Source organism: Phoenix dactylifera, chromosome 14 (genome assembly GCF_009389715.1).
Source record: "Phoenix dactylifera cultivar Barhee BC4 chromosome 14, palm_55x_up_171113_PBpolish2nd_filt_p, whole genome shotgun sequence".
NCBI lineage: Eukaryota > Viridiplantae > Streptophyta > Magnoliopsida > Arecales > Arecaceae > Phoenix > Phoenix dactylifera.
In genome coordinates this window covers 16127503-16142763 of record NC_052405.1, presented here as the reverse complement: position 1 = coordinate 16142763, position 15261 = coordinate 16127503, and the positions used below count along the sequence as shown (strand labels likewise).

The window sequence follows — 15261 nt, the reverse complement described above, 5'->3', positions numbered from 1 at the left end:
CAGATAAGCTGATGCTCAACTTGATTCGAAATTAAGCTCGAATTGAGCTTGAGATACAGATACGGGTAAACAAATCAAGCTTGATATCTAAGTTCAAGCTCGAAATTAATTTCAAACCAAGCTTGATCAAGCCCAAGCTCGATCTAGCTTGGCTCAATTTACGCCCTTAATCAAAGAGCAGAAAGATTCCAAAAGACACAGAATGGAATACACATGATCTAATAGGTGGGTCCAGAATGACCACCAGTGGAATACACATACAAAAAATTCAGGTAAAACAACCGCATGTATGTGATTAGCTGCAAGGCAAGCATGCCTCACTTTCAACCTCATAGCATTATTTTGGATGCTTCATATAAAGGTCATGCCTATTTTGATCCACTGACTATAATTTCTAATGGCAAGGAACGCCTTTTATCTCAATGTACAACGAAGCAAGTTGTTCACCAGATCTCAGGAAATTTAAGTATTCAACTGAAAATGTTACATCACTATTTAAATTAGCTATAGGCAGGCAATATTTAAGAAGAAAGCTTAAAACTCAATCCAGGGTGAGTAGTTGGAGACTTAGCATATGCCCCAGAGAACTAAAGCACAGAGTAGGCCATTCCACTAAGAAATATCCTGTAAACTTTAAGATGGCAGAAACATGAAGAAACTTGAACAATGAAAACAATAAAAGGTACCTCTCCATGTACCCTAATCAGTTTCTGTGCATCCTTAAATGCTTTGGAATGGTAGAAAATGTTTACAGAAACTACCAAAAACAACTTAAAGTATATCTTTGAAATTGATCAAGCAACCGGTTTAACAGTATGGACTGTAAACCACACCAACAATATTTCGACCTATACGAACCTTACAACAATCTTTGGTTTTATCATGATTCTTGTGATATGAACTACAAATGGAGAAAACTTTCAAGTGAGCAAGAAACTCTGTTAAGTTTCTCATATCCAGCATGATTCCTCAAGGTGTACCACATCATACCTTTCGATGCAAACATAATGATCACTTATAGTCTTATCATTCAGTTCAGCATGCAGGGCTCTTCTTCTTCTTCTTCTTCCTCCTCCTCCTCCTCTTGTTGCTGAATCCAAGACTCTGAAATAAGGTTGGCAGGCAATACTGTTGAGACTTCGCCGTTTCCTCTCTGTGGTGTTTCATATCTCTAACTGAAGTCAAGTCACTACTGCAAGCAGAATTAGTTCCAGACTGATAGGGATTTCTATTCCGTGATCTTGGAATCTGATCAGCATCAACATTGCAATTTTCTGGTTTTCCATTTGTTTTGAGCTTGCCATTGATTGCATATTGCTCAGTCCCCACCTGTTCACCTTGCTGGTTCTCCTGGAGAAGGTCAACAAGTTTCTGTTTCCTATCAGTTGGCAAAGGTTCAGATTTCTTGTCACGAAATGTGTTGTCGGAGGAGGCCTTATTCTGTCGTGGTGTCCCAGGGGTGCTGATCTGAGAGTTTGGAGTACTGCCTCGTGCAGGAGTGAAATCTGTGTAAAAAGATAATCAGCTATTCACAAACCATTACCAAAAAAACTGCACCTCAGACAAGTTATCAGCTGTGGATCTCTCATAGTTGAAGTGATGATGCCTTCTTTGACGTTCATGATCTTACCTCCACTAACACTGAGAAAATCATCTTCGCCGTCAGAATCTAACCATGCATGTGAGTCGAAGAAGGTTTCCTCTTTACCGCCTGTGAAAAGCCATAGTTTAGCATTCATTCAAAAGAAAAATCAAGAATTTTGAATTAATGAGAGGAACGTAAATGCATGGAATCGATTATTGCTTTCAGCATTGGGCACCCAAGCAAGATGCAACCGTCAAACAGTTTGGCTGAAATTTCCAAGACTATTTCTCTAGAAAAGCTCTACACAAGCTAGATGCAACCATCAAATAGTTTGTCTGAAATTTCCAAGACTATTTCTCTAGAAAAACTCTACACCGAGCTATGGAATGTGCTGATGGAATTTGCCAAATTACATATCTTCTTAGAGGCATATTTTTTCTCGTGCATCCTGATAAAAATAAAAATATTTTAATATAAAATTTAAGAGATAGAAAAAGAATCACCCAAAACACATTGATATATATATATCAAACTCATGACATTCTCGACTTCTTTAAACAAATTAATTTTGTGAAAAATTAATTTACACAATTTGAATTGTTGAAATGGAACTTTGAAGGGTTGCAAGGACAATATCATGTGAACATTTTGCAGCTTATCATGAAAATATTGGGCACTCATAAGGTTACACTTTCTTTAAATGATATTTTCTCAAACCAAAGTTCGCCGTACCGGTACCGAACCCCGTACCGGTGCTGCACTAGTATAGACGTATCGAGTGTCGGTACGGTACGGTATGCGGTACACCAGGTGTACTGACATTGGCATACCGATATCGGTACCCATCGGTACAGGTACGGTACGTCCGATACTGATTGGTACCGACCGGTACAGCATACCATGTCTCAAACAAACTTAATTCTAATTTTCTCAGAGTGGTCACCCATTGTTCTCGAATACTTACAGTACTCAATTCTACACATCAAAATATGATTTAAATGGGTATTCTGATTCAGACCAACAACATCACAGTATTCAGACAGTACCATCAATCATCAGGACCATGAGGCACCACCCTTTAGTAAAAAAATGCATTAACTGGCAGATGAGAAAAATTATTCTGGTTAGGAAGAACAATGTCTTTCTTAGATCAATGCTTTCAGTGAACTTGCTCCCTCAAGTGTTGCCAGCTTGCACCTAGAAGTCAACAAAACCTTGCAAATGTACTTTGATTTGGTAATCCAGGGGTTGGCACCCTGAAACTTGTAACCTGATAAGAGTTGTTTTTAAGGAGATAGACTATTTCAAAGGAGCCACGTGGAGCAAACACAATAACCCAACCCTAAGTAGTTCTCTAATCCCAGATGAAAGTCAAAGTCACTTGTATGACACCTTTGTTAATAAAATCTAAAAGCTGATTTAATTATGATATTTTGTAAAAGAAGTTATTATCGGCTACTAACTCCTGACATCCCCATGTCGCTAACAACAAAGAAGGGGCTTCCATAAGCTTCATGAACTATGCACAAAAACAGCAAATTGTGCCTCCCATAATCAAGTTTATAAAGGGAATATTGAATCAAGACAGTTCTTCAACTCAGATCCAGCAAACAAGTAATTCACAGCAAGGTATCAATTAAAAAGTTAGAAATCAGTTTACAGGAAAATCTTATGCAGGAAATTTACAGGATTCTGATATCAGAATGTCATTGGATATTTCCAAATACAAATGTCGAATATGCCAATAAAGAACATTAATATCATCAAATAGAGTAACTTTAGTTGGCAATGACCAAATATCATCCAATTAATGATACAAGCCATCATCAAGTATGATTCTTCCATAATAAGATGTCAGACATATATATCATCAATAATCGTAATTTACAAAAATGCATCCAGTATTTTCATCCATGGATCAATCATAGATATATGTAAAGGCTATAACTTTGTGAACATCAACCTATAATCTAGTAAACCTAAAGATCGATTTGGATAGTGTTTTGCAAGTTGCAGTGGTGAACATGAAAATGACATTGCTACAAATATTAGTACCAAGTGCGAAGCATGTTTTATATCTACTGTAATTACTTGAATATAGTTCTGAATCTGTCACATGTTAAATATCATCCCCCAAACCTCAAAAGGAAATCTTTTTTTTTTTAAAAAAAAAAAAACCCTGGACCCATGATCAAAACTAAAAGAAAATAAAGCTACCCATCCAGATAAATGCAGAAATCTAATTAACCAGCCACATTTAATATGATTCTCTGATAATTCTCTATCTCGATACAAAATTATGCAGTAACACAAAAATCACTTTGATCAAGAGAATATGCAGCAAGAATCTGACTTCCAGTCACATTGCTCAAATAATTAAAAAGACATCATCACAATATAACCAGTAACAAATCGTTCTGGAGATTTCGATTTTTCAGACAATGCAGACTAAATTATTCATCAGTTCTAAGTAAATTAATCTATATCATTAACCATTGTGAGATCTCTTTTCCCACAGAAAGGCATTAAGAACACACCAATCCAAGAACCAAACAAGACAAAACCCAATGCATCAAACTAAAAACTATACCGAATTCCGCCGGCTTGCTCTTGGAACTCAGTTCCCCTGCCGAGGCCCTCCCACTGATACCCCTCTCCGTGGCCTTGGAGCCAACTCCGAGTGGAAACCTCATGGCAGAATCCGAATGGTCTTCTTTGCAGGCGGAGACGCAGGAGCCCATAGCTAATAAGAGGAACAGAGTCCTTCAGCCCCACAGCCTTGGAGTCCCTGCCCCCTGTGAAAATTTACAGATACAAGAAAAAGAGACAGCTAAGAAAAGTGTAAGAAGATGAGAACAGAGACACAGAAAGTTGGTGATGGAAACCAATACTGGAGACTGGAGAAGGCTTTCCTTGGAGTTGTGAACAGAGAGGCCCAAGATCCCATGCCAAAGAACAAGAGACCCTTCTCATTGGAGACTGGGGTGTGAGTGTGGGTGTGGGTGGGTGTGAGTGTGTGTGTGGGTGAGAGAGAGAGAGGGACTTTAGGTGGGCCCCAGAGGAAATGAGGAAATTTTTTTGTGGGATGGGTGGGCAGGGGGACTTTTTTTTCATGTGCTGGCTGAAAGTTGGGATGTCTACAGTAGTATTTGTCGCATGTATTCATACTTCCAGACTGTTTCATTATGATGATAAAATAAATAAGGGATGTATACCTTGCCAGAGTTGGTAACTCTCAGAATTATGAGATAAGATATGGTTTCCATATTTGTGTTGAGCTGGGTGTGAGGGTGATCAGCCACTTGGAACATAGAACTTTTGAGTAAAAAATTTAACCTACCATATTCAGTACAGTAAATGGTTGATTGATTTTTAGAAGGGGATATTTTAATTTTCAAAGATAATTTTTCTTAATTTAAATCAGTTATATTTCATCAAATTCTTTCAATTTCAAAATGTCATCCTTAGTGTTTTATGGAGAAATCTGAGTATTTTGCAAAATTATTTTTAGATAGCAGGAACTAAAAATTATATATAGATATATATAAATATCTAAAAATATTAAAATGCATGAAATAACATTCTAATTTTTCTTAGAAAACTAAAACTTTCAAATGATTTTCTCATCAAGCACAATCACCGATCTTGGAATCTCCAAGCCGATGACTCTTAATTGATGGACAAAATCTGAATCTTACCATAACTCAGTATATCTAATTGGGTGAGGAAACATGCATACATACCCTTTCAAGAAAGCGTGTGGTGTGGGAAAGTCACTATATTTAAAATAGGTAAGATTTCAATTAAGATTCACAGTCTTGATACCGGATCTCGTATCGGTGTCATACTAGCACAAAATTAGTACAATACAATATAAAATTCCATATCTAATATTGATATGCCATTCATACCGAAAATCGGTATAAGATGGTACATTTTTGTATCATTCGGTTCGAACTAGTACGGTATATTATGATTTCAATACTGCCACCCACCCACCTGAAATGTAGTACATTGCCTTTGCTTTCTTTAATAAGTGAATTGTAATGCAAGAATCTGACAAGTTCGGAGTACTTGTACAAGGGAGAGTCAAGAAGACGCCTTGCAGTGTGGGAGGATAGAGTACAAGGAAAGGCAGGACAAAAGGTGGTGGCTTAATGCTTTATGGGACCATTTGAGAAAGACCAGGCCTAACCATGAAGCCATCCAGTGATTGCAAGAGAAATTCTATTGGCAATCATTTGAGGACCATGGAGGCAGATGTCATCAATGAGTCCTTAAATTATACAACTTCCTAGACATCTAAACTTCTTAAGGATCTGGTAATGTATTTCACATGTAGTCAACAGGTTGTCTGTGGGTCAGACAAGGCTCAGACAATCTGAATTGTTCTCATCTGGTCCAAAATGTTATGGTAGGGCTTAGATCTGCTGTTCCCTTTGCAACCTTTATTCTATGCTCAATGTGGAAGGGAGAGATCTCTATTATTGGGTTTCTTTGGCGGGCATTTAAGTAATCTGCTGGAGGTTTCGATCTTAAAAAAAATTGTTTTGGATGCAATAGCTGATGCGCGGTAAAAGAATAAGCGGCCCAATGAAAGAGGCTCATGCCATTGCGGTATCTGGAAATGATCAGATATACAGAGTCTTACCCCAGCATACAGAAAGGCCATCTTCATATTTCAGACCGGTGTGACCTTCAGATCACAGTAGAGCAACCTTATCATTGCGTCAAGGCTCATAAATATTAGCAATATAGCATCCCGTTAACTTTAAGCACCATAATAATAGTGGAGGAATAGGTCTATGAATCTAGTCTTCACTTGCTAGTGAAGCAAATGACTCCTTTATTTATTGATTTGGACAGGGAATAAACCCAGGAGTAGCATCTTCTTTGTCGAGGTCTGACCAGCCAGGAAGTAGGAAAGTAAACTAATCGTTGGTTGTTGTCGATTTCCTGTTTACCTACAAATGCACTAAACAGATCGTTGTTAGAATCGACAAACAAAGTTTAAATTAATTATACTCTTACCTTTTCTGCTCGAAAAATAGTGGTCGTAAGAGGTCGATCCACAGGGAGGCGGTTGGAGTTGTGTAAAAATCAAAACGTTCACTCGGATTCAAAATCGATTTTTAAATAACAAAAGAAAAATATTACTTTAGGGATGTTGAATGATTCTCTAGTCTACCAGAGAATGAATACTATTTGAAAATAACAAAAAGACAGATACTTGGAATCGATGAGCATTTATAAATTTAATAAAATATTTAACTATTCAAAAGAAAACTTTCGCATGGCTGAAAACGGTGTTTAAGAAGATTGAAGCCTGGAATATAGATTGCATGAGAGAAAATTTCATATATTGCATGAAAGAAAAATTAAAAGGTTGCATAAAAAGCGAAAATTAAACTGAACCTAGAACAAGGATTGTATGAAAGAGAAATGATAGATTTTATAAAAATAAATTGATTACAAAGGTAGAAATGAAGATTGGTACCCTGGTGCTGCCTTTCTTCTGCAAATAAAATAAAGAAAAGAAAGAAAAACAAAAAACTTCTCTCCCTATTTTTTTTATTCTTTTTTTTTCAAACAAAACAGAGCCATGCTCTGTTTCTTTTTTCTTTCTTTCTTCTTGGGTCCCCTCTTTCTCTCTTTTGAAAACAGAGCCTTTCTTCTCTTCAAAACAGAGCCTCCCCTTCTCTTCTCCCCCCCTCCACCAGCCGAGAACCTCCCCCCTTTTATAGATCAACCCTACCCTTGAAGCATGGAGAGGGGGAGGATGCGTGATTGCTGGGGCGGAATGCAAACGGCTGAATCAGACGCGTGATCCTTGGATGCGGGGCTGGAGCAGTTCCTTGATGGCGAGGAAAGACGCCGCGGGTGCTGGGAGGAGCTGATCCGGAATGGAATGGACGTGGGATCCGTGGATGATGAATGCAGGCGTGCAGGAGATTGCTCGCGGACGGGGGCTTGGATGCTTGGGCTCACGGAAGAGGCGGACTCGGAGGCTTGAATGCAGCGTGGGATCGCAGACTGAAGAAGAAGCGGACGCGTGATCGCTGGGAACGTTGATCACAGAAGAGGGATGATTGGATCACGGGATCGTTGGGGCTCCGGGAGCTTCATCGGTTGGCTGGATCACGGCTTGCATCACAGGACCGTAGGCGCTGGAAATGGAAGGGAGCTGGGAGGACGCGGCTTGCTGGTCTGGAATCCGTGGATGCATTACTCGCGGAAGCAGAGGCGGAGGAGGGGTGCTACGAATCTAGAAGGGAGGCGGGGAGGAAATCCGGAAGGATGTGGATGCTGGACCATTGCTCCTTCCCTCTTTTTGCACGGGCTGAGACGGTGCAAATTTGGGAAGGAAGCTGAGATCTTTGATTCGGATGAAGGGCGGACGCATGATCGCTGGGTGTGGCTGGAACGAGCGGAAGAAGATGGATTTTCTTCTTTGGCCCACGAACGGATGGAGTGTTGGGAGATCTCGATCAACGAGATGCAGACGCTGGGATGGATCGTAGAAGGCTGAAGATGCATCGCGGACGATTACTGGCTGCGTTGGGCTCAAACAGAATGTTATTGGGTCTCATGGACTACTTGCACTCAAACACAAATACAACGTTAATTAGTAAATTTTATCATTAATGATCAGCTAAAATACTAATTAAGATGGTATGACGATTGCACTTTTGTGCTCTCATCACACCCCCAACTAGCTTATTGCTAGTCTCTAGCAATTTAATGCAGAAGTGAGATTGCAAAAGTATTAATTATTATTTTATATATATATATATACATTAACTAAGATAAATACTCACTTTCGTAGAGCATTATGATTGCACTTAGCACATGCAACAAGCCGTTAAACCCCTAAGTTACCCTAGTGGACGAGTGTTGTCTCGTGAGGGTTTGTAATGAAGTTACCCACAAACTTCAATCCCAAAATAAAATTAGTTTTATGAAATGAAAGTCTAATTTTAAGTACATAAATGATAAGAATTTCAAAAGCACACAAGGTTTTAATTACTAAGTAGCCCAAAATGTAGGTTAGTATGCAATTTAAGTTGAAGTCATTAAGTTTTCCATTAGGGAGTTGTAAAACTTATTTATACTTGAGTGCTCAGTGAAGTCTGTACCATGCACAAGCTAAGGTTTCAGATCTCCAAAATATCGCTAATGCTAGTAGTTCCCAAGAATTTGTCGGACAAGACCTATTTGCTGATTCCAAATCATCTTATCTGCAGGATTTCGAGAGCTGTGAATGTTTACTTTAATACCTTATGGGCTTTATCTGTAATATTCCAATTTACTCGAATTTTTGCAACGACGGCTTTCACACTATTGTCTTTCTTAAGGTCAAAATGCATATATATATATATATATATTCAAGAAATATAATAATGTATATATTGTGCACTTTTACTCCTATGATGATTCCTCCATGTAGCGAGTAATTAGTCGACAATTTCCACACCAGTTGGCATGAGGTGTCGAGCATCAAGACTCCCCTACGGACCTATGCTCGGGTTCCTCATCACAAGCCCGCTGACCTTTGACAATAGGTAGCCCTTTTTAATGCACCTGACTAAATCCACCATTTTTTATAATTTTTTTTTTTGTGAATCAGAAAAAGATGGTTCATCAGGATTCAAGGTTGCTACCATATTCTCAACACAATGTCGACCCTATACCTTAGAAATGCAGGTCAGATGTGTTGTGAAATTCAAAGTACTAATTAGCTTACAACTCAGTAAAAGGAATTTAATAAAAAGAACTCACTTTGCACTACTTCCGACTAGTCATTGGGCTCTTAGATTTTATATACCTTGTGTGTTGTACAGAAATTAAATTTTTTTTAAATGCTTAAAAACACCCCCAAACCTAAATCTAACATTGTCCTCAATGTTAAAAAAAATTGAAAGCAGTAATAGGACAGAGGAGACATTACCTGATATTGGACCTTGATATGGCTGAATAACTTGAAGATTGGGAAAAATACCCCCAAACCTGCATGTTAGTAACTTATTAATAATAATAATTTTAATTTTTACCTATTGGGTTGCCTCCCAAGAGTGCTAAGTTTTATGTCTTCAGCCAGACAATTCTAATTCATTCATGATAGACAGGGTCAGTCAGAAGTGTCTCCTCGACTTTTGGACTCAGATACTCAAGGTATGGTTTTAGACGATGTCCATTGACTTGAAAGGACCTACCATCCTTAGTATTGCATATTACTTCTGCACCGTGCGGATGCACTTTCTCTACCATGTATGGGCCAGTCCAGCGGGATTTAAATTTCGCAGGGAACAGATGTAATTGAGAGTCGTATAAAAGAACTTTCTGTCTTGGGTGAAATTTCTTACGAATGATCATTTTATCATGCATAATCTTCATGCAATCTTTGTACTTCTTGGCACACTCGTAAGCATCGTTTCTAATTTCTTCAAGCTCATCGAGCTGAAGCTTCCTATGTTCTCCTACTTTGTCAAGATCGAAATTTAAATGTTTAATCACCCAATAGGCCTTGTGCTCTAACTCGACAGATAAATAGCAGGCCTTGCCATAGACAGTTTTATATGGAGACATTCCAATTGGTGTTTTGTAAGCCGTCCGATATGCCCACAGTGCATCTGTTAGCCTAAGAGACCAATCCTTCCAAGATGTATTAACAGTTTTTTCAAGGATGGTCTTGATTTTCCGATTGGAAATTTCGACTTGTCCACTTGTTTGTGGATGATATGATGTACTGATCTTATAATTAATGTTGTACTTTCTCATAAGGGCTTTAAAGATTTTATTACAAAAATGTTTTCTCAATCACTAATGATAGCACGAGGGGTGCCAAAACGAGCAAAGATAGATTCTTTAAGGAACTTGATCACCACTTTGTGATCATTGGTTTTATACACGATAGCCTCAATCCATTTTGATATATAGTCAACTGCCACAAGAATGTACTGGTGCCCAAACGACATAGAAAAAGGACCCATAAAATCAATACCCCAAACATCGAAGATTTCTATAATTAAGATTGGGTTCAGGGGCATCTCATTCTTTTTGAAAATTTTCCTAATCGTTGACATCGATCGCAAGATTTACCATAGTCATGCGCATCTCGAAAAAGTATGGGCCAATAAAATCCGCACTGCAGTTTTCTTCCCACTAAAATGACCACCACAAGCATGGTCATGACAAAAGAAAAGGACATTCCTTTGATCGTGTTTAGGGATGCATCATCTGATGATTTGATCAGGACAGTATTTGAACAAGTATGGTTCATCCCAAAAATACCATTTTACACGAGCTATGAAGCGAAATTTCTCTTGTTTGGTCCATGAACTGGGCATTTGTTCGGTAACTAGTTAGTTGACTACATCAGCATACCATGGAACATTGGTATGGAAAATCATCATTAATTGTTCATCAGGGAAGGTCTCGGACATAGGCATGGATTCTCCAGATGATTTAACAATAATCTGGACAAGTGGTCAGCTACAGCATTTTCAGATCCCTTTTTATCTCGTATTTAAAGATCAAATTCCTGGAGCAATAGGATCCAACAAATGAGTCTTGCCTTGGCATACTTATTTGTGAGAAGGTACTTAAGGGCGGCATGATCAGAATAAATAAGGACCTTGGATCCTATCAGATAGGGACAAAATTTGTCAAGAGCAAAGACAACAGCCAACAACTCCTTTTCAGTGGTAGAATAGTTGAGTTGGGCGTCATTCAGAGTTTTGCTCGCATAATGAATTACATTGGAAAGCTTCTCCACTCGCTGACCTAGGACGGCACCTATTACATAATCAGATGCATCACACATAATTTCAAATGACAGATTCCAATCGGGGGACCTTATGATGGGTGCTGAGGTTAGTTCAGACTTCAGTCTTTCGAAAGCAGTTATACAAATTGGCGAAAATTAAAAATAGTATCTTTCACCAACAGATCGCATAAAGGTTTTGACAATTTACTGAAATCCTTGATAAAGCGGCGGTAAAAATCCGCATGCCCTAAAAAGGATCTGACTTCCCTAACAGTTTTGGAAGGTGGTAACTTAGCAATTAATTCTACTTTGGTTTTATCCACTTCAATTCCTCTTTGTGACACGATGTGTCCCAAAACAATACCTGATTGAACCATAAAATGACATTTTTTTCCAGTTAAGAACTAAATTTTTCTCTTTACATCGTTCTACAACAAGGATCAAGTGATGCAGACATTCATTAAAATTAGATCCGAATGCAGAAAAGTCATCAATAAAAACTTCTAAAAATTTCTTCACCATGTCGGAGAAAATGTTTATCATACACCGCTAAAATGTAGCTGATGCATTGCATAACCCAAAAGGCATGCGACGATAGGCAAAAGTGCCATAAGAACAGGTGAATGTGGTTTTCTCTTGATCCTCACGTGCAATTGGAACTTGGTTATATCCAGAATAACCATCAAGAAAACAGTAACGAGAGTGGCCAGCTAGACGTTCTAACATTTGGTCAATGAAGGGTAGTGGGAAGTGGTCTTTCCTAGTCATGGCGTTCAGCTTTCTGTAGTCGATGCATACTCGCCATCCAGTTTGAATTCGAGTTGGGACTAACTTATTGTGGTCATTCTTAATTACAGTAATTCCAGATTTCTTTGGTACGACTTGAACTGGGCTCACCCACTGGCTATCAAAAATAGGATATATAATCCCTGCATCTAAGAGTTTAATGATTTCAGCTCGAACCACATCCTTCATGACTGGGTTAAGTCGCCTTTGTAGTTCTCTAGAGATTTTTGCATCCTCTTCTAGATGAATTTTATGTTGGACCACAGAAGGGCTAATCCCCTTGATATCAGCTATAGACCAGCCGATCGCTTCTTAATTTTTCTGAAGGATATTTAACAACTTCTCTTCCTATTCTTCAGTTAAATTTGATGCAATAATAACAGGTAAGGTGTTGTTGTCCCCGAGAAATGCATATTTTAAGTTTTCAGGTAGATTTTTAAGTTCAAGCTGGGGAGGTTTGACACTTGAAGGTACTAGCTGGGATTCAGGTATAGGTAATGATTCAAATTTAGTAGCCCATCTGCTAGTATCCATTACAGGAATGGAATCTAACAATGCATTAACCTCCTGATTCGACTTTCCTTCCTCACAATCTTGACTGAATTGGGCCAAACATCTTTCTAGTGGATCAGAATAACTTGATTCCTCGAAGGACTTGCTGATTATGTTCTCAATCATGTGAATTTCTTCTAAATCCTCCATCTCAGATGGTTGATTACTACTGTGAAAGACATTGAGCTGGACGGTCAAGATTCCAAATGCTAAGGTCATTATCCCATTTCGGCAACTGATTACAGCATTTGAAGTGGCCAAAAATGATCTGCCTAGGATTACCGGGATGTGACTATCTGGATTTTTCACTAGTTCAGTTTTTAGAACTACAAAATCCACAGGGTAGTAAAACTCATTCACCTTTACAATTACATCCTCTACAATTCCCTTAGGATACTTCACAGTCTGATCTGCTAATGACAAAGTAATGTTTGTGGGCTTTAATTCTCCCAAACCTAGTTTGGTGTAGACAGAATAGGGTAACAGGTTTACACTTGCTCCTAAGTCTAATAAGGCTCTCTGGATGATCGTTTCTCCTATTTTTATTTCAATGGTAGGGCAACCAGGATCTTTGTATTTTGAGACAATCTGTTGTTGAATGAGAGATGAAGCCTGTGCAGCCATAACAGCTTGCCTAGGAATGCTGGTTTTTCTTTTGACCGTGGTGAGGTCTTTCAACAATTTTGTATAGGAGGGAATTTGTCATATGGCATCGAGAAAAGGTATATTTATTTGAACATTTTTAAAGACTTCCATTATTTCATCAAAGTTAGATTGTTTCTTGGAGTTCTGAAGTCTACTAGAAAAGGGAACATTAGGTTTGTATGTTTCTATGGGTTCTTCCTTTTTTTTTGGTTTGTCCTGTTCTTGACCCCTCTTTTGAATAGGGTTCTTATGGGGTTCATGTTTATTTTCTTTTACGTGTTCAGGAAGTTGGACTTTATTGTCCACTTGCTTGCCAGACCATAAAGTGGTAATTGCCTGGACTTCATGGGTCAGATTTTCATTAGAATCGATTTGATACTGACCTCTCTGACCTTGTTGTCTACTAGGGTTAGGCACTGATTGACTATGTAGTTCACCTTTCTTCCTATCCCCTAGAGAGTTTGCTATTTGGCTCAGACTAACTTCAAGTTTTGCAATTGCTTACGCATGGAATTGGTTAGTCTGGATTTGGGTCATGTTGGTTTGATGTTGCTGTTGGATAAAATTTTGTTGTTGTTTCATCATATTAGCCATCATGGTTTCTAATTGTGAAAGTTGCTGTGGGATAGGGGCATTATAAGGAGGTAAAGATGAATCCAAAGGTTGGTTCATTTGTGATGGACCTATCCTGGGAAAGTTTTTCTGACAACCTCGTGGACCACCTTGATGCCGAATAGGTTCGTTCTGCTTGTATGAGAAATTTGGGTGGAACCTATTATCAGGATAGTAAACTGGGCTGAATGAATTGGGAGTGAGCTTCTTAAAGGCACTATATGCATTTAGAGCATTTGCTTGCTCGGCCTTTATGATGGGCAGATTAGGGCAGCACTCCACTAGATGCTCAGGACTGTTACACAAGATACACAAACTATGTGGCTCGTGTTTCACTTTCATGATGGGATTTGACTCTTTGTATGAACTCGAACTAGTGGAAACAGTGAAAGCATCAAACTTTTACTTAAATTGTTCACTCCAGTCATCAGATTGGATATGACATTTTTGAGATATGGGTCTGTTTTTATTTCATAATTACCTGGTTTTCTAGACCCGAACTCATCTCTATTTACTTTCTCACCATAGCTACTCCAATTTTGGGCGTTCTCGGCTAAGTCAACAAGAAATTCATAGGCTTGATCCGGGATTTGGTTCATGAACTTACCCTTGTGCATGGACTCGATCATGTTTCTATATGCCGGAAGTAGTTCTTTATAAAAGAAGTGGACCGGATCAGCCTTATCAAGCCCATGGTGTGGGCATTTGACCAACAAGTCATGGAATCGTTCCCAAGTTTGGAAAAATTCCTCTTCAGATTTTTCTCTGAAAGTTCTTATGGTATCCTTAATTTTTTCTATTTTAATCATGGGGTAAAATTTTGCTATGAACTTCGTAGATAGTTGTTCCCATGTTGTGATGGAATTTGGGGCCAGAGAATATAGCCATGCTGCGGCTCGATCCTCTAAGGTCAGTGGGAACAATCTCAATTTTACACTTTCTTCATCTAAATTTTAATTTTTGAAATTTTGACAAAATGTCATGAATTTATTTAGATGAATGTAGCGTTGTTCACTTTCAAACCCATTGAATTTGGGTAGCATATTTATTGTCGCAGCCCAAATTTCAAATTGGGCTGCATTATTTATTGGCAACACTATACATGTACGTGCACCAGCGGATGCAGGAGCAAATAATTCATTCAGGGTTCTAATATGATCACCCATTATAGAGATTGGTGGTTGATCAATAATTCGTTGGATGTGACGATATTTTTTTCCAACCTCTGGGTTAAATGGTGTTAACTTACCCCTTAACGATCTTCTACCATGCATACATTATCCACAACTAATTAGACTTGACTCCTAAACGAAAT

General features: G+C 38.5%; 1 protein-coding gene across 2 annotated transcripts; it reads right to left on the bottom strand.

The window, feature by feature from the left end:
* Positions 1 to 627: 627 nt before the first annotated feature.
* LOC103706517 (uncharacterized protein At3g27210-like) lies at positions 628 to 4571 on the bottom strand. Of its 2 annotated transcripts, none has more exons than XM_008790645.4 (4): positions 4477 to 4571; positions 4176 to 4380; positions 1631 to 1711; positions 628 to 1505 (listed from the first exon to the last, which is right to left on the bottom strand). In XM_008790645.4, the coding sequence occupies exons 2-4, from the start codon at positions 4324 to 4326 to the stop codon at positions 1036 to 1038; spliced, it is 702 nt and encodes a 233-aa protein (XP_008788867.1). In that variant the 5' UTR covers positions 4327 to 4380; positions 4477 to 4571; the 3' UTR covers positions 628 to 1035. The 2 variants fall into 2 exon arrangements, with proteins under 2 accessions (XP_008788867.1, XP_038989759.1); XM_039133831.1 differs by having other exon boundaries at positions 4471 to 4546.
* Between the last annotated feature and the right edge of the window lie 10690 nt (positions 4572 to 15261).

What these genes read in the sequence shown, in the direction of transcription:
- LOC103706517 (XM_008790645.4), bottom strand. Translation starts at nt 4,326, where the DNA reads ATGGGCTCCTGCGTCTCCGCCTGCAAAGAAGACCATTCGGATTCTGCC. An exon ending in GAGCAAGCCGGCGGAATTCG is followed by an intron (nt 1,712 to 4,175) that starts GTATAGTTTTTA and finishes GGCTTTTCACAG; the next exon opens with GCGGTAAAGAGGAAACCTTC. An exon ending in TTTTCTCAGTGTTAGTGGAG is followed by an intron (nt 1,506 to 1,630) that starts GTAAGATCATGA and finishes CTTTTTACACAG; the next exon opens with ATTTCACTCCTGCACGAGGC.